The sequence below is a fragment of the Eutrigla gurnardus genome (assembly GCF_963514095.1).
Source record: "Eutrigla gurnardus genome assembly, chromosome: 13".
Lineage (NCBI taxonomy): Eukaryota > Metazoa > Chordata > Actinopteri > Perciformes > Triglidae > Eutrigla > Eutrigla gurnardus.
In genome coordinates this window covers 21,521,696-21,547,969 of record NC_139936.1, presented here as the reverse complement: position 1 = coordinate 21,547,969, position 26,274 = coordinate 21,521,696, and the positions used below count along the sequence as shown (strand labels likewise).

Here is a 26,274-nt window from a genome sequence, read left to right as displayed (position 1 = left end):
GAACGAGTTCACCATCGGTTCCGGGAAGAGAGGTGTTCACGTTTTGACAGTGAGGAGAAGATCTCATGTTGTTGTTTTTTTTGTTGTTTATGTTTCTTTATCTTATTTGTATGCTAATCTACTGATCCACACTCCTAAAGGTGGTGGTAATGCACCTTGAAGTTGGTTTGACAACCGAAAACCCGAAGAAGAAAAACAAGAACGGGAAAAGGAAGATCTCATGTTTTGATTAACACAACAGATCTAAATAGTGTGTTTTTCATGTTGACAATGTTGCCACTGAGCTCTCTGCGGATCGTGTGCCCATCCCGGATTTTACTGCACGCAAACTGGCTGACGACGAGCCGACAGTGTGTTTATAAAACCGTTACATGTTCAGCACATTGCATGTCCACCAGCTTTCCCAGGAAGGACGCGCTGCAACGTTGCATCAACCTCAAAGCACTGGGAAAGCAAAGGGAGAGCGTTTACTACGTCAGTCCAGGCCCTTCTCCCAGGAACTACAGTACGGGTCGAGTCAAACTGAACTGCTGGAACTGTAAACAGCCTCTTGACAAACCACCTGCATTCTTTTGCATCTCATGCAAACTAGTCCAGCCCCCAGAAGAAGGGACATCCTACTTTCAAATTATGGATTGGTGAGTATCTTGTCTAATTCATCATCATCAGCACCCTCTATCATCGTGCTATTTCTTATGCACATTTTATTAATGGAGTCAGCAAAACATTTAATGTCACCATATGCTGGCTCTTTTCAGTGACCACACATTCACAGTGGACACACAAACGCTGCAGAAGAGGTACCTGCAACTCCAGCGGTCTCTACATCCAGACAACTTCAGCCAGAAGTCTGTGGTAGGCAGGGGGGGGGTGTGAGGGGAACCCAAATTAATAACATGATTCATGAGTCAGTGGAGGCTGTCCTATCTGTTAGTGCTATTGTGGGTTTAACCTTGTGTGTTTGGTCAAGGAGATAACTGGGCAATGTTTAAAGGCGGGTTTGTTAAAAGACAAGACATTGATAGATTAAGATAGTTTCTCCAATATTTAGTTACCAGGCAAGCAAGGTCAAGGCAAGGCAAGCATGTTCAAAAGTGAACACATGAAAGCATTGCTTTAAGAAACAAAGGAGGATGGCTCACACAAGAAAATAACACAGTCGAAATGGATGAGTGGATTAGAAACAGCTTTACATTTTATTTTATTTTTTTATATTTGGATTTGGAACCATGTGATTTTGTATCAAGGAAAGCTGGTGTAATAACATTAATGATGCCCTTGTGTCCTTGGTTTACCTCACCCTTTATTACACCTATAATTACACCCGTTATTACGCCTTTGCTTTCCCCACGGTGACATGTTTACTTTGAAAAAGGTCTGTTACAAATGACTGTACATTGTAACTTAAATAGCCAAATAAGTAGAATAGAAAATGCTTAATTGTCTATTTTGTTTGTATTAAATAGCTATTAAAATGAGTACATTAAAACACATCACATCCAGACAGGCCACATTAAAACAAATTTATACACAATAGAAGCCACATTAAAAAGAACACCATGGTACAGGATGATGAGGGCCAAATCAAGGTTAAATGAGAACATTTAAAATGCTGTGTGATGAGGTAGCAAGCTGGCTTCAAAACGTGCCTGTCCTTACTGAAAGATATTTTGTGGCAACAGGGACCAACAGTTTTTGAGAGCTGTTTTTCTTTTCCCAAGGCCAGTAGCTGAAAGTGGTGATTGAAGGCATATAAAATAACTGTTTTCTTCTACGTTAATGCTCTGGATATCGTTTGGAGAACCTTTAATTAATAGAAATATGGTTTTGCTTGGCCTGGAAATAATGATACATGTCTATTACAATTCTGCAGCACCCAATGTTACTTGTTGAAATTGCTCAGTATAAAACATCCAATTTATTGCCATGAGAAAGAAAAATATAAAATTAAATTATTTTTAGAAGCCAACTGTTAAGTGAGCTGTAATTTTAAGATCACTCCACTGATTTCCACTGAAAAGGTCAGTTACAAGTTGTGAGGAGTACTGTCAAAATGTCTGTGGAGGAGCTTTGTCAAGTAGGAGAAAATAAACACGATTATGTCATAGTGATGTCATCAGGGTTATTTCAGCTTGGGTTACAAGACAGTTGTTACAAACTGGGAAGTGGCTGTTTGGGTGCTATCAAGTTGTATCATGGGGAAATATAAGATACGGAGGTTTGAGTAGTTTCGACCTCCGGTTCTGAAAAGCGAAGCCACAGCTGAAGAGCCTTACACTTGCATTCTCTCTGCTGGCCATCAGGGGGCGACACCTCTGGTTGTAAAAAGAAGTCTGATATCATGGAAATATATGATAAAATGATGTATTACCTCAGTTAACACTGTGATTTCAGTCTCAATCTCTATTTGCAAGTCTTCAATACACCGAGATGTCCTTTTAGTAAATAATGATACATTTTTCTTTAGGCCGTGGCTATCTTGTGATCGACAGGTCACTACCACGGTATCACTACCACATCCTTGCTACCGGTGGTTCCGCGCTACTAATGCCGTTAGCTGTAAATTTTACCTTGAGTACTGAAAGCCAACTTTGTTAATGAGTTGCTGCTCGAGGTGCCTCTCTGCTGCTTGTGTTCATCAGATCCACCCGTTGCTCCTCCACAGTCCAAATATGGTCACTTCTATTAACTGGTGCTAAAATCCAAGATGGTGACGGCTAAAATGCCAAACTCGAGGCTTCAAAACCGTAGTCCATGAACAAATGGGTGACCTCACGATGAACACGTCCACTTCATCTATACGGTCTCTGGTTTTGACCCAGACCAGGCACTAAAGGTAATGATATCTCAGCCTCTGCTGCTGTGAGTAAGCCTTTAACTATAGAATGCCATTAATAAAATGGCAAACTCATGGCGACGCTTTAGTAAAAGACAGAAAAGAGCATTTGCCCACTTGTATTTGGATGGAAACCCTCGCTCGCTGCTATTTAGGAAATAAATTAGCTCTTTTCTTCCTCCTTACTTTTGATTTGTCACTCCTTATAGACAGTTTTCTAACACCAGAATAATGTGAGGAAAAGGTAGATTTGATGTGCTAGGTAAATCACATTCAGCCCAAAGCAGTTTGGCTGATAAAGTCGCCCTATATTTCGCTTTAAAACCTCCTCAACTAGTGCAGCTTCAAATAATGCCAAGAAAATAAATAAGACTCGTCCAAATGCATCTGAACAGTTAAACGTCGAATGGGTTTATAGGTATTTTATAAAATGGTAAACATTTGACTTGTTTCCCCCTTGTGGATCATTTAGAAATTGCCTGGCAGTTTAGAAGAATAAGCATTATGAGCACTAAAGGAGGAGGGGAGGTGTGCGGCATGTCATTTAGTTGCACACCCAGGTGCAGTGTAAAATGTTGTCGTGATATGAGATGGAAGCTGAACTCGTAATCAGCAGAATGGGAGCGAGGAGAGGTAGCCTAAATGGTTTCTTCACACACAGCCTGTCCAACATTGTACTGACTCTGTTTTATTTATCAGCACCTCTGGCAGTTTTTTTCTTAATTAGACATCTCCCAGCCTCAGGGGTCTTCATATAGAAAACTCATTACTTATACAAGGCTACAAGGCAGCCACCTACCACTCTGGTTGTTATTACAGAAACAGCTCCACACAACGGGCCCACAGGCCACTACTCGAGACTATTGATTTTCACAACAACTGACAGACCTGATAGCTGCAAACTGTACTCAGATCTGCCAACCATTTCCAAGTTATTTCCCTGCCCATCTTGTTTCCCCATTGTGTCAAACTGACACCTTGATCCCTCGAAGGGTCCCCAAACGGCTCGACTACGACAGAGGAGCTGTTTGTCCTGCATCTAATTGTCAGTATCACTAAGGAGTTGGTGTTAAAAAACAAACAAATTGACAGTGATATAGATTGGGATGACAAGGTGTAAACGAGCTCAGATGTGAATTCCCTTTTGTGACAGCTTGATATGTAACTCTGGATAATGTGTTTATGTGTTGTCAAAAATGTCAAGAACACAGATTTCTCTCCCTTTCTAATGAATCGATCATTAGAAGCGAACTTTAAACTTTTTTTCTTTTCTTTTGCAGAAAGAACAGCAGTATTCAGAAAGCCACTCAGCTCTTGTGAACAAAGCATACCAGACTCTGCTGAAGCCTTTGAGTCGTGGTCTTTATATGGTGAGTTTGAAATCCCTTAACTTCTACTAAATACTTTATTTTCATAACTGCGAGATCTGTCCGTTTGATCGCTTCTTCTATAAGACACATCTTCACCATCTGTCAGTCAAAAGTAGTAACTTGCATTTAAAAAGAAAGGAGCAGCAGAGTTTGATGAACTCCCATCCCGGTTTCAGCTGGAGCTGGAGGGGCTGCATACAGAAGAGGGCACCGACTCCGGGGCTGATCCAGGGTTTCTAATGGAGCTGATGGAGATCAATGAAGCCCTTGATGAAGCCCAGACTCCAGAGGAAGCCAGTCAGATCGGCCGGGACATAAAAGGTACATAATTATCCCGGTTCAATGTATTGAGTGAATGTCTGGTTGAGTGATTTGAGTTGAGTGTTGATCACAAGTTAACACAAGTGGGCGAGTTAATGGGCCTGGTTAATTGGTGCCGACACATCGTGTATATTTTTGACGAGCTTTAAGTCAAAGGCTTAAAGTCTAGGCTTCAAAAAGTTACTAAAATGAAACATTATGTGAACGACAATTTGTTCTAAGGCTTAAAATTTTGATCCGAAAGATTTCCAGTTGATTTGGGGAAACCTGTGATTACCATGGCAACAGCAAGTGTGGTTTGATATAACAGCCAGCACTAGAGAGCAACTAGTACGTGTGTTTACAGTGCAACAAAAACTACTCCCGTTGATGGTATGCACACTCAGAAAATATCACAGTGTTGTTGATGTCGTTATCATATTACTTGCGATACAGGTTCATTTGCATAATGACTTTATTTTCTAGTGCCATTATTGCCACATAAGAAAAATATGGTAATGAGGAAAGAAGCTGCTCTGAAGTCTGGTGGTACGGCAGCTGATACTTAAACCGATATTAAAGTATATCCATTTCTGCCTCTCTGGTGCTGTCGGAATACTACAACAAATTGCTCTCTGGATTAAAAAATGAAAGGAAATTAATTCTCTATATTTATTGTTGACAATTAAACTCAACACAAGAGTTGCCAAAAAAAAGAATGATAGTTACATTTATTGCCGTTTTCTCTTGATACCTTAAACTAACTAAAAAAAAACATTGTGCAATTTGACATCTCGATGACGTTGGAAAAAAGAAGAAGCCATTGTTCAACCCTAATGCATACAGTAAATTGGCAATTGGGTGGGAATGACGGACTCCACCCCTTAAGATGAAAACTGCTATATAGACAGGTCATTACAGAATCACTTACTGGCTGATTAAAAAAAGATGTCAACCATAAATAGCATCAAAAATTGGATATGATTTTGGGCATAGTTGCCTGATATGCAATGCACGATGAACATGATCAAATGTTCAGACCAGTGAATGATGCACACATTTTTTGCGTCTACATGGTCTGTTCCATTGGTGTCCCATTTTGTAAACTACTGTGCTACATGAAACTGAAACTGGGTGTACATAATATTGACTATATAATATTGATTTTTTTTATCCAGTGCTGTTTGTTTAATTTAAATCAAGTAGTCTATAGTGGCAAATGTGCTTCTGCGCTCCATATGTGTTGTGAACGCACGCAGCACTGAAACCCGTCTCCTCCTCACCTGCAGGGAAACTGGCCATCTTGACAGAGGAGATAGACGCTGCCCTTGTTAAAGGTGTTGTATTCAGACATTGCTTTGAAACATTTTTTACTTCCTCCCCCTCATTCCTTTGTTTGTTTTGTAATCTGAAGCGTTCCTTTTAGTCACAGAATGAGACATTGATTGAACTTACTTCGCTCTCTCACTTTTTTCTTCTTCTTTTTTTTATCAGGAGAGCTTCAAGCTGCCAAAGCCCTGCTTGCCCAAATGAAATACTATGCAAACATTGGAGAGAAAGTAAAGGAAAAACTTTCTGAATTCATGTAATTTCCCCCAAATTTAGTGTCACTACATTTAATATATTTAGCTATTAATAAAAGTTTTGCACTGAAGGACATTATTGAACGTATTTTCTTCCGATCATGTAACTCTATTGCTTGAGTTGAATCGTGAATTCACTTGTTATGCATAAATGCACAACTAAATGAATGGTGTTTTGTTATCTGCTATTTGTTGATTAAAAAGTGTGCAGATACCAGGGTGCAGTTGGATGCATGCAGCATCTCCCTTGAATTCCACCAATTTCACAAGCCTAATCATATCCACTTGTACCTAATGTGTCATTAAATATGACAGAGATCTGTAATTGGCTCTGATTAAATGTGCTGCTCAGAGTGTTTATATGATTACCCTGCCTATCAGTTCAGCACACAGACACAGTTCCTCAGGGTACCTTTAGGTGGAGACATAACACCTTGACTGTCATCATGCGGAGGAGCAGTACACGGTGTACCAACTGGATATGAGACCAGAAGGAAATCCTTTATTGGGGTAGACAGCCTATTGCATTATTCATGGTGGCTTCGCATTTATGCTATGATCATGGAAGACCCCACTGAATGAAGATTACTCCATGAGCCACAGATCTGTGATCTGTGTAAAGTTGTGGTGCCTAAATTGATGTACATTGACCCTGTCCACCTGCAGCACACTGGAAGGTGCATCAGAATGTAAATTCGCCCATCTTCGCCCTAATTGAAGTTGCGCTTTTTCCCCCTCCAATGGCGTGGAGTCATAATCTGTAATTACTACACAAATTGGAGCTCCGGTCACATGAAGGCCTTTTGGAGCCGAGAAACTGATACGGGAGCAATTGCGGCTAAATGTGGTGGTCGTCGCGTAATCTGACGGACGAAAGTGAACCGTTAGATCACGCGCCGTGTGAAACATGTTATTTGAGACGCAGCCTAAACCATTTTGTGTGCGTTAGTGCTTTACACTGACAACCGTTGTTCTGTCCCCGACACCCCGGCAGAACATCCCACCCTAACGCATCCTGACTGGTTGTTTATTAAGTCTGGAACAACAGTGTCATGTGTCTGAGGCTTTTTCCTATTTTTTTCCCGTGGAGAAGCAGGTTCCTTAATACACATGGATAGGCATTGAATTAAATGTAAAAAAAAAAAAAGCCTTCCTCCACCACAAGGAGACTAACAGGACTATTTATTATTCATGTCGTAATCGTAAAGGCATCTACGGAGCCTTTGAATTAATGAGAAAAAGTGATCGACCAACACTGCTGTCTCCCAGAACTCTTTAAATATTGAGTTTGAAAGAGACGCGGGGAGGGGCTCACTACTGCTGGCTTGTATAATTGACTTGGATGGCAAAATGGACTATGTGACCGCTATGCACCGGTCATGCTGCACTGGGTCCATTCAAACATTCTTTACAGGCCTACATGACCAGGTCAATAGAAATACTATTGGTAATTGCTCTACGATTTGACATTTTGGGATGAATTAGCTTATTAAATGTCCTATTGAGAGCTGGATAAGAAGATTGAATATTAACCTGCAGCTGGTTGTATTAGCTTGGCATAAAGATTAGCTCACCAGCAACTCACCATTACATATCATTTGTTTAATCGGTATGAAAAACAAACAATGTGCAGTGTCTGGGGAAAGTGATCTGAGGCAGATGTGACAAGAGACTTTGAAAACCACTGGAGAGCCGTTTCACCTGCATGGATTATGGGCTTTAAATAAGCCTCTGACAATGTGAGGAGCAGTGCAGGAACTAATTGCAGTATTAATCATCTCCATATGGCTTAAATGTAAATATCATAATAAGATTAATGTGTTCTCATGACCCGAGCCTTAATCATAATGTTCTCTTAATCACATTACGACTCGGCGTTGGTGGGCTACACTGAAACACAATTGCCGTACTCTTGACAGAAACCTAATGGGAAAATTCCTCATTATAGGCTATTTGTCGTATGATGATGGAGTTCAAACGCTGCTGAGCTTTAAAGAAACCTTGGACTGTGGATACAAACAGTCGCTTATGAAAGGAGGTCTGATTGACGAACGTCTAAACCAGCGGAGGATGACTCACCGGAGGTGAGCTCGTTTGGCGAGCGGCGGTCTTTATGATCCTCGTCCCTCCGCTTAGCTTCTGCGTGACTCAGCCCTTGAGTGTCTGTCCCATCATCCCACAGATACCTTGAGCCTGCTGTGTGTACTTATGTCTCACCAGGTAGTAATGCCATTTTAATCTACCGCTATTAAGCTTTCTTCCCACCCCTTAATCCTTGTTTTTATGTTGTTTGCCTCGTCTCTTTACCAAGCCGTGTCTTTGCCTCCCCACAAAGCTGCTCAACTACAGGATTGGGACTTTCTTTGCTCAGTTTTGTGTTTGCGTTTTTCACTCTGAACCTACTCAATGCAATTTGGTGACATGGAATCGTGCAGACCAAGAGATGTGACCGTCTTCACTAATCAGTTACACGGTCTGCTATCGGTGACAACACAGTCCCTGGCATGTCTCATATGTGATATTGTACAGTGAACAAATTGGAAAATAGAAGCTGCTATCATAAAATAATAACATTTCCCCTTTTCTTTGCTTTAATTTCCTCTGAATGTTGTCTCTATTTTCCTGCTTTAATGTTAACATTTTATCTCCCACTTTAATGGGGGATCAGTTAATTAAATATACGGATGCAATATCTCAAGCACGCCAGATTAGCTTTGTTTTTTTTCCCTCATTGGATGTAATTATACGTCAAATCAGAACACCCTTTGACAATAACAGTCTTTCTTCTCGGCTACATGTTTGTGGGGAGAATTCCCAGAGGTGATCCGCGCTGCAGCAGCCAAACGTTCCTCTAAGCTTCTGATATAGGCCTTGTCCAGAGATTTCTGGGGGAATCTCCGCTCTCGTCGGCAATATGAGGCAAAAAGCCGCTGCATTTAGACGCGGCGTGTGTGTGTTTGTGCACACGTGGTCGTATCTGTACGTGCAGACCAGAATCGAGAGCTGCCGTATCTCCCAGATCCCTCTGACTTCTCAGAATGCTGAATCCCCTCATCAATTGTCCTTACTCTTATCACATTCTTCCAAATGATAGTGAATTTTATTTGGTACACTGCATCAATCAATCATTAATTCCTCTTTATTTACTGTGGACAGCCTGACCCTCTGCATAATACACATTGAGTTTGCCTTTGTTCCCACTTTTAGGCTTATATGTGCACTGCTGCTAAAGTTAGCATCGTTTCAGCTTGTAGACTGTAGCCACCCGGCTTCTTTACAGCTCAGTGAACCCTCAGTTCCTTGTGTCCATAGTTTCCTTCCTTAGCGTGTCGGTGTGAGCTCCGGGTCTGCCCTCCTCGGCCGTCTAGTGGAGTCTATAAAAGCTTGTTAATCACCCAGATCACCTGCAGCTGCTGCATCAATCAGCTGACGCTGCTCCCTCCACACGCCTCTCTAACATAGAGCTTAGTAAATACATTGAATGTTAGTTAATAACTCAGAAAGTTCCACGATTAAAAGAAGCTTGCAGGTTTTTTGTTATCTCTTTTCATAATTCACTGTAATAATAATGCTTGTAGATGTCAACATATTATTCTGTGGTATACATTCCTAAAATTGGGATTGGGATTCCTTTTTAAGGATGGAAACTTTCTATTCCAGTGCTTGTGAAGGGAATTTATCTCAAACTGAGCAAGGCCTCGATATTCCAGATTTTACAAGTACAGTGTTTCACCTAGAGGTCTGGCTATGCATAAAGAGACCCGCTGAATGTAAATTAATATATTGTTTGCGTCGAATATCTAAAGTGTTGACAACATTTCCCCAGTTCTGAGGAGCATAATCCCCGTGGGAAAAAGAGGGGTCCGGATGGAATTACATCTTTGAAGCAGCAGATTGTGGGTGGATCTGCAAGTTAAGAGGGAATTTCTTTGGGGGGGACTCGGCTGTCCCGTTGGAACACCAGGAGATATTGCTTCAAAAGGCTCCTTTGTGATTTTTGAGTTTGGAGAGCCTTTGAAGATGCAGAACCAGTGGTTTTAGACAAGGTGTATGCGCATGGAAACGGATCAGTCATTCACTTTCAGCTCAGTTGAGTGCAAACAGCTCGCCTCTGGTGAGATGGCGCTCCTCGCCTTATCTCCTCTTCTGTGCTGCGTATTCTCCCCGCTGCCTATCTCCCAGCAATCACATTGTCCACGGTTCAGATCTGGCCTTGTTTCTCATCTCGTCTGAATACCTTGCACAGCAAAGCGCTGGATTCCCCTCTGATCCCACTCTGACATTGTGGCTCTCAATTGGCAAAAAGCAAAAAACTTTTTACTCTGAAAACTTGTGACTCGCATAAAAGAAACAGGAGGTTTTCTTTTTTTGGTATAAATCAGCTGCCTGCTTTGGCAGAAAGAACGGTGACAGTGAAACAGTGAAATTGTAAGCTGTAAAACAAAACAAAAAATGCTGAAAGACACTAAAATGCTCCATAAACGTTAAAGGGAACCACACAATCGGGTGATAATTCTCCACGGGTTCCCTTTTCACACGCACGTAATTGTTTGATATTATCACAATATCTGCCACAGCAACTTTAACCCCAGAAACTGTCCATTTACAGATGATGAAGTACAAAACGTCCTCCCCTACCTGGATAAACGCACCAGGCAATAATGGTGTTTCGGTGTGTGAAAATCGCTCGACGCATCTCCGATGTCTCGCCGTCACGTCTTCGTAAAATGGAATCGCAGCAAAGAACACTGGTTCCAAACAGCCTGACATCTTAGAGATTGTGAGCCATATTGGGGGGGATGCTCAGCGAGCTCGCCGGTTGGCGTGAATGCTAATGTGCAATCTTAAAAAGCAAAGAGACATCACACCGTGCTGCAGCTTTACTGCAGGGTGGGCCGGAGAGGATTCATTTCTGAAGGAAGACCAGACGACATGATTGCATTGTGGTGTGAGTGCAAACCAATCCTGAGCTCTGAAAACAAAATTCCATCATTGAGATTTATTACTATGCAGGAATTCAGCCAAATCCCTGCACCTGTGGCAGTATATTGCTCAATATCGTCCGTGAGCCTCGCCGTATTCTCCTGCTGTTTCGTGCTGGGGGGGTGGGGGAGGGGGGGGGGGGGTCGCAGTTACACGCTGGCGCACATTAATTTGTAAGGCCAAGCAAACAAAAGAAGCGGTCCCCTCTCCGCTTGTGCTGCTGATATCTCCCATAATGATGACTCTCGTTACTCCATGCATCCTACCAAGTTCAACAACAAGCGAAAAGCTTTTCTTTTTTCTCTCTCCCCGCTGCGGCTGTTTCTATGACAACGCGAGCCCCTACTGCAACTTTAAAGCGTGATAAACACAAAAGCCAGAAAAGGGATTCGATTGATCTCTCTTCTCTCAGCGGGATTGATATGGAGACTGATGGGAGTTTTTAAGGCGAACAGGCGAAGATGAAAAAAGGTGATAATGGTTTTGCTCCGCTTACAAATTCACTGGAGTTGAATATTTTCTGCGTGAGAATTCTGACTGGATGGAGCTGTCATATTGGATTGACTGCGCATTACAACGTGGACCTGCTGCAGCCAGTCACGTTTGAGCGCCTGCTAATATCCAAGTCTTTCTGAGGAAAAGTTGCCTGTCTTTCTGTATTATGAAAACATGGCTGCAGAACTACCTGCAGCAGCTGTTGGCTCTGTGAGGGTAAAAAAAACGTTTCTCTGCCTTTCTTTCCTCATTGCATTTGACAGGACAGGGACCACATAACTCAATCCTGTCGCCGGCTCAAATTGAAGCCTTTGAGAAAGTGCTGTGCTGCTGACCCTTTGGGCTCCACTCAGTGCCTCTTCAGCTAGTAACACACACACACAGGAAGATGTGGGGTCCAAGTCCCCGCTGCCCCCACCTCGCAAACTAATAAGGATTGGTACTGTAATCCAAACTCGACATGAGATGACGCGCGGCACGATTAGGATGCACCGTCCTCAGCTGGAGACTCTTGCCAATCACCGGAGTGGAGAGGAATTAATCACTCTCTGGGCTGTCGGTCGGCGTCAGCCAGGAGACGTTTATCTTTGAACCCGTGTCAGTAATTTGGCAATAACGGTTCCTTTGATTAATTCACTGCCTGAATCTCTGCCAGGAGAGCATGAGTTCAGAGACAGTGACAGATTGATGATGCTTGTATCCTGTAATTCTGTGGCCCTAAATCTTTACAGTGATTAGGCTCGTGCACAAAAGACAATAATACGTGTAACGGCACAGTCGTAATCGCGGTGATAGTTTTGAATCATGGTTTGAGCGAGGGCCCGCCAGTGTTCTCAGGTGTCAGCGTGGAGGCTTGCTGCCTGTTCCCCCCCCCCGTGTTGTCGGGGAGCTGCAGCTGATCTCCAGCTTCGTTATGGAGCCGGCACTGAGGGTTGTTTGCCAGCGTTGGCTCACTGTGTCCTCAGATCAGCTTCATGCTGCTTAAGCAAAACTGTTGACACGTCTCGAGCAAACAAAGTTCATTCCAGCGTGCATCCAAAAAACGGGGAAGAGGAGATCATAGTATTTTGTCAAACCTGCAGCAGGAAGGGAAAAAAGCTTATTCAGCAGGTGTCGTTCCACACATCGCCACATCCCCTTGATTTGTTTTTTTGGACAAACTTGATTTTATACTTCAAGGCCTGTCGAGGGGCTTGCCTGAGAGGTAAGCAACTCTCCGCGGATATCTTATTCTTTTTCATTTGACAGTTCAGAATGCAGTTCCGCTTTCCTGGGTTTTGTCTCTTGCCACAGATTTCCACACAACACCTTCTCACCGAAGCTAAATGGAAATTAATGACTGTTATCTTCCACGCAATTGAATCTATTAGTGGGCAACACTGGAATCTTAATTTGAGAATTACTGGTTATTATTTTAATACAGCCCTATGTCAAGATGAAAAATGGCCAACATTACTGCACTTAATTGGTATTCGGAATTAAAAAATGTATATTTTTAGCCGCAATTACTGTCCAAAATACAGCTAGATATCAAAAAATTACGTAACTAATGATAATTAAAAAAGGAACTCTCTTTGGGCTACTTGTCAAATGTAATAATGTACTAAGCTCAATGTTTGCAAACTGTCTATATAACTATATAACTGTCTTATATAATTGGTCTCAAGGAGCATTGTGGTGGGGTTGGAACTGGACACCTACCGCTGAATGGAGGTCATTCATGTTAAAGGGGACGGAGCAAACAATGCCGCTCTTTGTGTTTACAGTCTAGTTATGTGAGCTGTTTGTCAGTGTCATTCCTTCGGCTCCTGTGTGAGATCTCAGTAGCATCTTTGACAGTGCGGGTCATGGGAAATATGATTCTTCCCCAGCAGATGGTCTCATCTTGCTTATCGGTATGAATCCCCATCCCTCGTTCTCTCCGCAGAGCTCCACCAGAGCACCTGTACATTTACTGCCTGCCTGTTTGGACAAATATCACCCCCCACGTCTCCATCAATTACATGAACTGGCACTGTGGTTTGACTAGTGTGCCTTGATCCCTTTTCTCTTCCTACAAAATACAAATATCCCAGCTTATGGGGGCAATACTTCAAACTCTCAACGCTATGTGTGTGGGCGTCACATCCCCCTCTGTTTCATTTAGCTGTGGGTTTCTGGCTGTAGCCATGGGAACCCAGCCGCACCGTGACCCCTTTCGTATTATACCTTATTAAAGTGAAATTTTGTAATTTAATGTAATGAAATAGCTGTAATTGGATTAGTGTACTATCACAGCCATTATACTTATCTTCACAGCTCTGCCCGAAATCTCTTAAACGTTGCACACTGGTTCGTCCCACGGCAGCGCAGACGCAAGCGCAAGCGTGTCATTCACACATTCTTGCATAGATACACCGCAATAACCGTTAATATCGCCGATAGCGACCTGCTTTTAGCTGCTCTGAAGAGAACGCTATAAAATAATGGAAAAGGTTTTACTTTCAGACGGGTAACTTTTTGGAAATACATAAAGAGTTATGAACGGCTGCAAAGGTTGCCACCTGCTTCTCCATCTCTGGCGTGTCCCCTCGGCTGATTCCGACTGCCTGCTGGAGGAATTAAGGAGGAGATTTGGAGAGACCGGGCAGATGTAAAAGCTGAGTTGACATTAGCCTGCATGGGACAACATGCTGCACAGATAGAGAGGAATGCTCTGCCCTGCACTGGTAGCTGGGAGGCTTAAGGATGTTGCCTGCTTCATTATGTCCCAGACAAGCTTTCTGACCCGCTAGCCAAACTATATTTTATGCCCACTGCCCACGTGTATTTAAAAAGGGATGGAGATAGAGAGTTGGGTTGTCCAGGTGTGAAAACTTACAAGACCTGCAAAATTGTACTAGACCTGAGTTAAAAAAAACAGCTGTCAACTTCCCGACACCTCACTGGGACGTCAATAAATTGAAGCTTTGGTTGCTGGGAATATGAAGAAAACTTGTCTCCAAATGTCAAACAATATATGTTGGGATGCCTCATCAAAAAATGTTGGAATGAATACATACTATATGTTATCCAACTGAGAAATAAGAGTCAACACTGTGACATTGAATTAACTATTTAATACTTCATACGGGTAAGGCTGACATACACTGTCCATCAGGATGAGGGCCTGCTGCCCAAGTAGATCGCTCTTTATTCCTTCCAGCAGCTAGAGACCCTGCTCTATAAAACATACCGAGAAGGTGTTATGATAAGCAATAAAATGACTTGACATTCCACATACTACAAGATTATTACTATTTTTATTATTATTAATTCCAACTACAGGTTGTACAGTTTTGCTGCATAATCATCCGCATGCATATGAAATTATCTATTTGTTTCTATTTGTAATTGTTTTCTGTATTTTTCAATCATGCAATGGCAAGTTGTAGTGCACCAACTTCCACGATATATCTTCATAGAATAATTAAATATTTATAAAGGTTAAGGGGCCCGGTGTCTCAATGCGAGAATGCAAGAGAATTAAATTTGTTCCAGTTTATGGACTCCAAATGTTTGCTCTCTGCTCCTTCAGCTCCTCTGGGACGGTAAACAAAATGACGCAAGCGCTTACCTATGGTCTATTAAGATTTAAATGATCAAACACATCTTTATTAATTTCATCCCAATGGACTTTCACAAGTTATGGAGAGCACATATATTTGCATTCTCTCACTGAAAATGGGCAGAGACCCTGAATTTTACTGCACAATTACACACATTCAATTATCATGTAATTGCCTTCATTTAGGTTTTGCATTCTGCACCAACTAACATAACAGAGCACAGTAGATGCACAGGGACCCAAACATTTCTAATGGCCGCACTAATCACCGGCAAGCTGATTTACAAGACTCCTATCGGTGTGGTTGTTTTTAAGAGTGGAGTCACAGAAGGTTTGGTGCACCATCTAATGGTTGTGTTAAATTTCCACGTTGCCTCACACACACGGATTGATGAGATCTCTGGGGCTGCATTCGTTGCAAACTCCTTCCATCTGTGCTTGCACATGAAAAACAAGTGTAACTAGCACAGGATGATGTAGCTCTGATTGGCTTCCTTCTATGTGCAAAACATGAATTCCATCAGACCCTAAAAAGCTGCCCAAGCACTTAAAGGTGCGTCTAATACTCTGACTTAAATCCAACTCTGGGGACGAGCAGTAGGAGTTACAGCATCGCTGACATATCTGCAGCACACCCCACCCTGAACCATCTCCAAGTCTTTAGGGACGACGACTGGAATAGCAAGTCTGTCTCCTTCAGACTGACATTCCCCTACAACCAGTGGTGTAGTGGTAGTTGATGAGGTGGGTGTACTGCTAGGTAGATGGGTAGGTTACAGAGGAGGAAGTGGGTATACTCTCCCATATATTCCAATGGCTTTCTGGCTGATAGGTGGGTATACTGTAAACCACCAGAAAAAGAAGTGGGTATACCCCGTATACCTGCGTATACCCTCCACTACACCACTGCCTACAACTAAACTGCACACTCAGTTATGTTGGGAGGCAAACTTAGTTTCTCCTTTTTTAATGTAAGTAAGTTAGTCATGTTAAAGCAACGCAATTATTTAGTTATGATAAGGCAATGAAAATACTTGGTTATGTTGAGACAATAAAAGTACTTGGTTATGAAAAGACAATAAAAGTACTTGGTTATGAAAAGACAATACAAGTACTTGGTTATGTTAAGACAATAAAAGTACTTGGTTATGTTAAGACAACAAAAGTACTTGGTTATGTTGAGACCATAAAAGTACTTGGTTATGAAAAGACAATAAAAGTACTTGGTTATGAAAAGACAATAAAAGTACTTGGTTATGAAAAGACAGTAAAAGTACTTGGTTATGTTAAGACAATAAAAGTACTTGGTTATGTAAAGACAATAAAAGTACTTGGTTATGTTAAGGCAATAAAAGTACTTGGTTATGTTAAGACAATAAAAGTACTTGGTTATGTTAAGACAATAAAAGTACTTGGTTATGTAAAGACAATAAAAGTACTTGGTTATGTAAAGACAATAAAAGTACTTGGTTATGTTAAGGCAACACAAGTACTTGGTTATGTTAAGACAACAAAAGTACTTGGTTATGTAAAGAAAATAAAAGTACTTGGTTATGTAAAGAAAATAAAAGTACTTGGTTATGTAAAAGCAACAGAAGACAGACAGCAGTCTCCTGGGTTAAAAACAATGTATTTTTTCCCATCCACCACCCCATCCTCTTTGTTCCGTGGACTTGGAGGACATGGACTCATTTGAATCGTATTTGTCACACCATAAAAAAAAAATACATATCCATCAAAATGTAATCTTCAATGCAGTTTCATTGTGTAGGAACGTCATTTACGGATTAGATAAGAAATCCAGGTAATTAAAGCAGACATCAGACACACACATCACATGAAAAGGTATTAGATCTCAACGGAAACCGTTTTGATAGCCAATAAAAATAGTGCTTTGTCATTGGCAGTTATAGAATACAGAATACACCAAACATTTTCTTCGGTGTCTTGAAATGCCAGTGGACTTTGGGGGGAATTAAAAGTTTTCACTTTAAAACTGAGTATGAGGCAGAAAATGAGTTTTTAAAGCATAACCCCATCAACCCTCTGCAGATATATTATGGTCGTTTTGTGCTATGGGGCCATAAAGACCATAGTTATTGCCCCCTTAAAGGGATAGTTGGAGGTCTCTAATGAGTCGCCCTGGTTTGTCGTGAAGTCTTCTCGGTCCAGCCAAACTTTTCAACATCGCTGGCTGAGATGAGGGAAATGTTTAATTAAATTACTAGCTTTGCAGACAAAGGCTACGACTACGACGAACGTTCGTAGGCATAAACTAATACAAGTGCTTTTGCATGCTTGCGATTGATCAGATTGGCGTCTTAAAGTACTGATCTCCCCCGAAAAATCTACTCATGTACAAATGACACAAACAGATGTGCAAAGAGGCCAATTGCAAGATCCAACGCAACATTTCAACATGATACCTCGCGAGCTGACGTGCAGAGGAAAATCAGAGACGCATTATCATTTCTGGTGACATTTCTGCACATGGAGGTGTTTAATCAGGGCAACACAACATCTGCTTTCCCTCCACGTTCTCCTCTCCCTTTTCCACACCTCTCCCGGTTTTATTTCACACAACCAACCGGTTTAGTCACATCATTTTCTGTCTGCCTCACAGCATTGGTGCTTGCTGCTGCATTGCGCTGGTGTCCGTGGCTGCAGCGGCGTGACCTTAAAATCATTGTTTGGTGGATTAATCTGCCCGCGGGTCAAGTCTCTGCCTTCCCTTTCGCTGCAGCTACACAGTGTTAACGATACGTCAGCCGGGGAAAGCGCTGCCGCCATTTCTTAGGGCTACACTGCAATGATTCACATGAGTGAGCCATTTAGAAATTGGATGTTTTCATGACCCCGTGAGGAGGGAAGCGAGTGGGTTGAAAGTGCAGGCTTTCTGAAAGGCAGTCGGCCTAATAGCCCGCGTAGCATTTCTCTGTGTGTGTGTGTGTGCACGGCAGATGGCAAAGAAAACACTTCCGTCTTCTTAATTATTTTTCGTCTTCCTGAAAACATATTAAAAAGTTCATGTCTTGTGTGACTGTGTGACTTGTAAAAAAATGTAATCCATTTAACATAAATGCAACGAGAGCTCGAGGATGTTGACGCTTTGCTTTTCATGGATAAACCCTCCGACAAGGACTCAATTCTCCGTCTCTTGTTTGGACACCCCTGTTAGGCATTCAGCCTGTTAAGAGCTCTGTGAAAACATGAGAAACACTTAGTCCTTGAGAGGACGGATGTGTTGTTTACAAAACGCCTGGGCTTTTACGGATGCTGCACGTTTTTTCTCTCCCTTTGACTCAGAAAAGCTTTTGGGGGGGAGGGGGGGTCCAAGGAGCTAAGAGTGCCGCTCTCTGATCTCCTCCATTTAAATGCTTTAAAGGGCATCTTTAGCTCAATGCGTTTAATTCCTCACAGTCTTTCTGTTTGTTTGTCTTTCCCTGCATGTTCTACCTCTTTTCTCCTGCTGCCTTGTGGCGGCGGCTGGCTGGGCAGAGAGCCACAACACAGCCGATGAATTCGCAGTCAGGGCCACGTCTCTGGGCTGGTACGCCTCACGCACCGAGCCGAGGTTTGCCATGAGGCTGACCCATCACACTTGAGAAGAAGCGGTCGGGCCAAGGAGTTTATAGAAGTCCACATGGGAGATGCCTGGGGCGGGTAAGTACTCCTCTTTGCTTTGGTGCAGGCTGCCTTATCTCTTTCCTCTGCTCTCTCCTGTGCTGTGAAGGCGTGGCCGCGGCCCCCCTTCAGGGGACCATCTCCCTTCTATAAAGCCTATTGCTATGAAAATTGTGTGTAATTTCAGGGGCCGTTAACGGTGCGGATGCGGGCATGCATATAGAGTGCTGTTATCATCACACTAGAGGAGAGGGCAGAATCACATATGCGTTACTCCTTCGACAGTCTTTGCCGCTACATGATGACAGGCATCAACCGATGCTAGCAGAATAAGGAATGGATGGACTGGGGGAGCGGGCAGCAGGGGAAGCGAGATGAGAGGTGGATGGACTAAGAGGAAAAATTGAGGAGGAGGAGGAGGAGGCAGCAGCACTGAGTGTGTGTCACAGAGAGAAAGAGAGGGGGTGTTTGAGAAAGAAAAGAGATTGGAATGCTTTATGAGGAAGATGGAAGCTGCAGACGAAGAAGGGAAGGAGGATCCGAGGAGAGAGAGCGGCCTGAATCAATATTTATACTGTGAGGCGAGACAATTCCGCAGGAGTAATTAAATTGGTGTGTCATATTTCATTCCATTACAGGGCCGAGCTTGCATGCAAATGATCCAAACCGCCTCCCTTTTTTCAAGTGGATTTCTTTTCTTTTGTGACAGTGAATAGAATTGAGCCAGACAGAGCAAAAAATAAAACACTACTTCAGTATTCATGAGCTTATTGTTCGGAACTTGGGGACCATTCAGCTGCACTTCAGCAGAGTGTGGGGGTACAATACAAAATCCCTCCGCTGTAAACTGTTTTACACTAAAACTAGGCGCAGAGGTGGGGAAGCAAATCAATCTCATTTGAATGATGATTAGTGAAATGAGGCAACGCCGTCGTTGATTGGAAACACGCTCTGATTCCCAACATCGCCTCCCCCTCCTCCCCGGCATCCCCCCGGAGCCCCTCGCCGGAGTCGAGGAGAATGAATAAAACATATCAAAAAAGTAAATGTTACTCTGGAACGCTGCCTGTGCCGAGAGTTTGGGTCAGAGGCAGGCCTCCTTCAAACATTCAGTAGTTACATATCCCCTGTCATTTTCACAAATGCGATAGTTTACAATTTGAATAAGTGCTTTAGTGTTGTATTGGCTCATCAGCTTACACAGGAGATTGGGTGGATGACTCTGGAAGGTGACCGTTCCTCTGTAAATCCTGTCACCAGTGTTTACAGTAAGTATTAGTTTCAGGCGCGGCCTCCGTTTGCACTCTGTCCTTTGGCTTTTGATGTTTTATATATGCAAAGCGCTTTGAATTTAAACCTGCCTTGCCTCCATTCTGACAAAACAACTTTGTAAGGGGGGGGGGGGGGGGATAACAAAACACAGCTGTATAGCCAATTAAAAAACTCCCTTCAACCTTTTTGCCTCTCAGTATTGGCTGTTTCTTTTTTCTAGTTCCAACCCTTCTGTGCCAGAAAAAGGAGAGGAGTGCATCCAGAGCACAGCAACAGTGATTTTTTATAACTAACTTAAATTACCCTGCTGTGCCTTTTCCTGCTCTTACCCAGCGTGGTCGATCTCCTGTGAGGGAAGAATGACCCCAACCTGCGAGTGCAGGCAGAGACACTAACTGGCGAGCGATGGAAAGCCTTTGGAGTGGTGCCAAGTTCAAAGCCCGGTTCCTACCAAAGACATCTTAAGTGCTGCCAATGGGATACTCAACATCAACGTCTATAGTCACGGAAAAACAACAGCGGCTTACAGTATGTTGTGTGTTTCTGTGCCAGCATCAGCAGCGGTAAAAGGTTGGCAGTGTGTTCCTGAAATGTATGTATTAGTGTGTACTCCAATAGACTTCTTGTTACAGAAAATAACATTCTTAACAGCAGTAGGTACCACAACTCTATAGCAAGTATGTAGCATGTAGTTTTGTTGCTAAATTTAATTGTGTAGTTTTCTTGCCTAAACTTAACAATTAAGTTTTGTTGCCTAAACTTAACTTTATAGTTTAATAGCCTTTTTTGTTTTGTTTTGTTCGTTAACCCCCAAAAACTATTTCAAACTGCGACCGGGGGACATCATTAAAAAATGATGTCGTTGGATTGTTACGACTTCAGCAATGCAATGCTTCCATCAGAAATGTGGTGGATTGGCATAAGCATTAGCATATGCCAAGCATAAGATGGAAGAAACGAGTACCTGACTTGGGTAAATTACTTGAGTAAATACTTGACCTTTGACCCTGTCTCTTTAAAATGATGTCCCCATACAATGACACTGCATTGTGAATTAGAAGGAACTGTCTTTTTGTTGTGGGATACATTTACTTTTGACGTATAAATAGGCTTCAAATGAAAGTCTGCATAAGTAGGACGTCACGCTAGTGGGAGGATTGGGAAACACAGGAGATCCGTGTCCTATAAGAAACAAGTACTTTTGTTCCCTCAACGTAATCAAGTCATTTTGTTGCTTTTTTGTTTTGTTTCAAATTTATAGTCATTTTGAACCAAACCATGTTGTTCTTTTACTAATCCTTACCATGCTGTTGTTAAAAACCCCAACACAGTAGTTTCTGTAGCAGCTTTTGATTTGATTTCAATTCACAACGTTAACCTCATGATTAAAACTGTGACTGTAAAACGGGAGAAAATACACGTCCCTCGAAACGTAATTGAGAGTGCAGTTTAGTTGGATGGGAAAGTCATTTCATAGGAGACACTGTTGGTGTATTTGACTAGAAGGTAAAAAATAAAAAGCATGGTGTGCATTTTCTTAGAAATAAATAACATTTGATAGTAAACAGGACATGCCACTCACAACGCATTCAGGAGAAAGTGAAAGGATTTCGAGAGACAGAGTAGTCAACCGATGGTGTTGGGAGCTGTTAATATCTTAAAAAAAGAAAATGCAGAAAAAGTCAATCCACGTAACAGCAGCTATGCACTGAGGGATAATCACTTGGTTGGTGTCAACAAGCTGATAAAAAAAAGAAGAAAGAAATTCATGCACGGCTTCTCGCTTTGTCAAGAGCGGCCAGCCAGAAGAACGACATGTCTACTCATTATTTCGGCGAGCATATGGGGCGAGCACACAGCTGCCAGGCACGGTGACCGGTGCATGCTGGCCTTCGGGCGAAAGCCTCTGCTGTTTGCTGGGTCACAGCTGAGGACGAGCCAAAAGCCCGGCCAACACAGAGGTCTCTATTTCCCCCAACACACTTTAATGACATCGAGCCCAAAAGAGACATTCAATCATTCCAATCTCTTACCTGACAAATCCCCCTGATACATAATGTGAGTGATTGACGCTTCATGGCATAGCCTTTGAGCAGTGAGAGGAAAAAAACATATGGACATGGTGAAAGAATGTGACTACAAAACCTTATAAAATCATAATCCTAATATTAGCATTTTTTATGCTCATCTCTGCAAACCAACTCTAGATGGCACTGGAGACCCAGTGGACTATTTCCATGTGTGTGTGTGTGTGTGTGTGTGTGTGTGTGTGTGTGTGCAAGCACGTCTGTGTCGGCATCTGTGTGTATGCCTCCCAGATTCAATTATTCATCATTTCCAGTGCAAATATGGTTTGGCTTTTCTATGTCTCTTCTTTTTTTCTCCTCCTAGTTTTGTTTATTATTTATTATGCTGAGGCCCACAATGTTTGGGTAGAATAGAAAGCGGGGTAGCAATAATGTCACTGCGTGGGTGTCATAATTATGTTCTGCTACAAACACAGGGGAAAAAAAGGTACCGGCTGCGTGTTGCAGCGCTGCAGAGTCACATTTGTTTGCCTTGTGTCTCGGCCCTGATAGCCAAGATATGCAGACTGCATTATTTCACCAATAATATGAATTTCCAAATAGTAGATTTGTCTGTAGCCTGGAATAGATATCTGTCAATATATCCAATGTGTTCCCAAAGTCCCCCGTGGTAACGATTCATTTGGCTTTCTCCATTCAAGCTTTTATTTATTTATTTATCATGGAGGTTTGAGGTTTCCCAAACAAGCAATTATTCATAATGACATATTGACTTCAGAAAGAGACTTTCTATGTTAAATTGATGAGTCACTCAGCATCGGGGTAAATGCACGTATTGATCATTTGCAGCCCACCATGCATCTTCAGGACACACCCAGCGATTTACGATGCTTTCTAAACACTGTGAAGAATGTTACGCACCGTTATGAATATAGGATTTTTTAAATTCATACACATTATGAGAAAACTTGCTCGTGTTTGCAACTTTGCCTTCAAAAAAAATTCCAATCGATAACATTCTTACAATGACTTGGCAAAATGTATTCAGTCTCTGTTGAGCAATAACTCTCTGCACGCCTCCGTCATCATTCATGAGTGCTCATATTATTATAGTTTATACTGAATTGTGGTTTAGTGATTCCCTCAAAAATGAAAAACCTTCCTCATCAAATATTTTGTATGTTTAAAAATTTGAGAAGAGCAGTTGTAGTGAACAAGGCTGTTAAGTGGAAGCAGGCTAGCGATGATGCTAATGTGTCCCATCAGTGACCCCCCACAACATAACGGCACTGCAGGGACGCGCCGTGTATCCATTAATACTCATTTGTTGGCTGGCACACATCAGGTGAAACTCGGGCTGAAATAATATTCGAGACACGAGAGGATTACTACAATGACAAAGTAACCCAAATACATCTCTCCGAGTTGCAGTCGTTAAGAGTTTGTGGTACTTTCCTCCCGTCTCTGCTGCCTGTAGACATTTACTTAAAAACTCTAAAGGCCCAAAAGAATCCTTCTCCCTCTTAACAAGTGTTTCACTGTAGGAGCCATCGTCAGAGCTAAGAGGCTTTGTGTTAGCTTTTAGTCGTGCTGGGAACTTATTTTTTAGGTGAAATACTCAAAAGCTTACTGTAGCTTCTAACTGGTCGATGTAGGAGAAAATCAGTCTCCTGTTTTTGGTCTGGTAGTGATTCAAGTGCCCCACATCTAGTTCTTTAAATGTCCAATATTGTAGAAGTAATGTAATATTTTCATGTCTTTTTTTATTATAGTAGTTTTAAGTGCTATATAAATACTGTGAAAGTATCAAAACTGACTTATGTATGCTGTGATGTCACAGCTACACATTCATAGACCATCACCAAGGTTTTAATCATAAAACACTCAACAAATACAAATATGTGCTAGTTTATTTCCGGTTGCAGTGTATGTGAGTGACATCTGCTGACAACTGTTGCAATACAATTACATTGAAACGTGTTAAAAACGGAGCATTTGAAACAGACATTATGAGAAAAATGACGTTTTTTGAACATCAAAGCAAAAAAAGTAATGGGCAATCAAAAAAAAAAAAAACCTGCACCAAGATTGACTATGCTGGGAGAAGCATTTAAAGGTGCTATTGACAACATTGATACCATCCAGCCACTAGATGTCTCACTCGATTCATGTCACAACAAGCATGCACCCTGGGGGTTGCCAGTTCGTTGCACAACCTGCGTTTTCATGGCCGAGTGGAGTGACACTCAGACAGACTCAGTCATGTCAAGTGATGAATATTTTGTGGTATGAATTAATTTTGCAACATGTAGCTATACATTTGGGTTACTTTGTGCGGTGGTGTTTCAAAATTCACACAAGCCTTGCTAGAAGCTGCAGCCACATGTCACACATCTACACAGAGGTAAACAGAACATTCATTTTGGACCCATCATTTTTGAAATTAATTCAAATTTATAAATTTAATTCACAATCAAAAAATGATGATTCTGCACCCTTCCAAAAGCTCTGTGGATGCATAATTTTTTTTTAATATTTGTTAAAATAAAAATGTTATCAAAATTACCTTTAATACTTGGGCCAATTTATAACTATTTTCTGTTCTAATTTAATCAGTTAAATGAAGAAAGGCAACATTCACATGTTGGCTATTCTTTTTTTATTTAATTTGATATGTGTGTACGCTTGTATTCCCAGCTGTACTTCGTCGTGGCTCCAGGGATGGCAATCTTGGTTGGGTCATCTCTTTGGTCCAGACTGAACTCAATAATTACTGAATGGATTGCAATGATATTCTTTAGAGTCATTGATGATCCCCAGAGGATGTCATTCTTTGATTTTTCTCTCACGCTACCATGAGGTTTTGCTTTGTGTGATATCTCAACACCTTTTATTGCCTTTACAATCAGCACCACCGTCAGAACAAATTGCTTTTTTCAGTACTTTAGTTTATGAGGAAAAACATCAGTCTCAGCTGTACTTGGAGTTCTGTGCTAACTAGAAAATATTAGCCTGACAATAGTAGTGAGCTCCAGGCACTGCAGTACCAAAAAGTGTCAGTATGCCAAAGTGTTTGTTGGCTGGTCAAACAGCATCTGAAACCACCTAATTCCTAAATTTGTAATGTGTGGGAATTGGGGAAGTTTCACATTCACCAACCTTTCTTCACTACCGAATTCTCAAATACTGACAGGAGTTCAGTGCCTCTCGGCACCTGAAATCGGTGCATGGAGGCCCCCTGTGGCAGCTGTAACTGTAGGCTTTCAGCTAAGAGGCCATCCACACGAAAACGTTTTTCGTGTGTAAACGCAGAAGTCTTCTGCGTTTCGCCCTGCCGTCCATACGAATCCGGCTTTTTCGCTGCCTGAAAACGCACTTTTTTAAAACCAGTTCTCAGGGTGGAAAAGAAAAAAATGGCACCCCTCTGTTTCGTGTTCGTTTTCGTGTAGACGGCGAAAACGAATACGCTGACGTCATCGCCCCGCTCCTCGACCCTCAAGCCTGACCTCTTCCCCCGAGACATCTCATCACAACAACGGCGGCCTTCGTGCTCGTAGCAGATATTCTGCTCGTCTGTACGACGGCGTATCAGGGCCACTGTATGGAAAAAAAAACGGAGCCAAGAGAGGGGGGCGATATTCCGGGAAAAAGTCGCAGATATGCTACTTATGCTACTTATGATGCTAACAAACAACCGCTAGCTGACTTCCCATGAATGTAGGCATTTATTTGTCTAATTAAATCATCCCAACGTGTGACAACGCTTCGTCAAGGTCCTTAGGGTGACAGCTTTTGATGCTAATTGTTGGTTTTATTTATACGGGCCAAATTGTCATATGTCATAATGTCAATTGTCTTATGGGTATTTATTGATCGGTTGGTCGAGCGGTAGATTAGCCATAACTCTCACGTGTTGCCATAGCAACGGCAAACATCCGGTCAAGCTCCGTCTCTCCTTCTGCGTTTTTGTAGCAAAAACAGCGCTGCATAAGGGCCTGTACTACAGCGCGCTGAGTCGTTTTCAGTGGATTCGTCTGGATGCGGATTTGCTTGAAACGACGCCAAGGAAAAACTGAGAAAAAAAGTTTGTTTTGCTTCGTGTGGACAGCACATAAGTCCAATGTTAACCCTACCGCATTACTGAGCGAGCAACATTGTATATGGTGGGAGAGCCTGGGCACGGCAGGCAGGAGGTGTG

At 42.2% G+C, this 26,274-nt stretch overlaps 1 protein-coding gene across 1 annotated transcript; it reads left to right on the top strand.

Moving 5' to 3' along the window:
• The first annotated feature begins 41 nt into the window (after positions 1-41).
• Positions 42-6,654, top strand: hscb (HscB mitochondrial iron-sulfur cluster cochaperone). The gene is made up of 6 exons (XM_084024479.1): positions 42-638; positions 759-855; positions 4,117-4,206; positions 4,383-4,527; positions 5,796-5,843; positions 6,001-6,654. Exons 1-6 carry the CDS (start codon positions 262-264, stop codon positions 6,093-6,095), a joined length of 852 nt encoding a protein of 283 aa, XP_083880605.1. The 5' UTR covers positions 42-261; the 3' UTR covers positions 6,096-6,654.
• Positions 6,655-26,274: the final 19,620 nt, after the last annotated feature.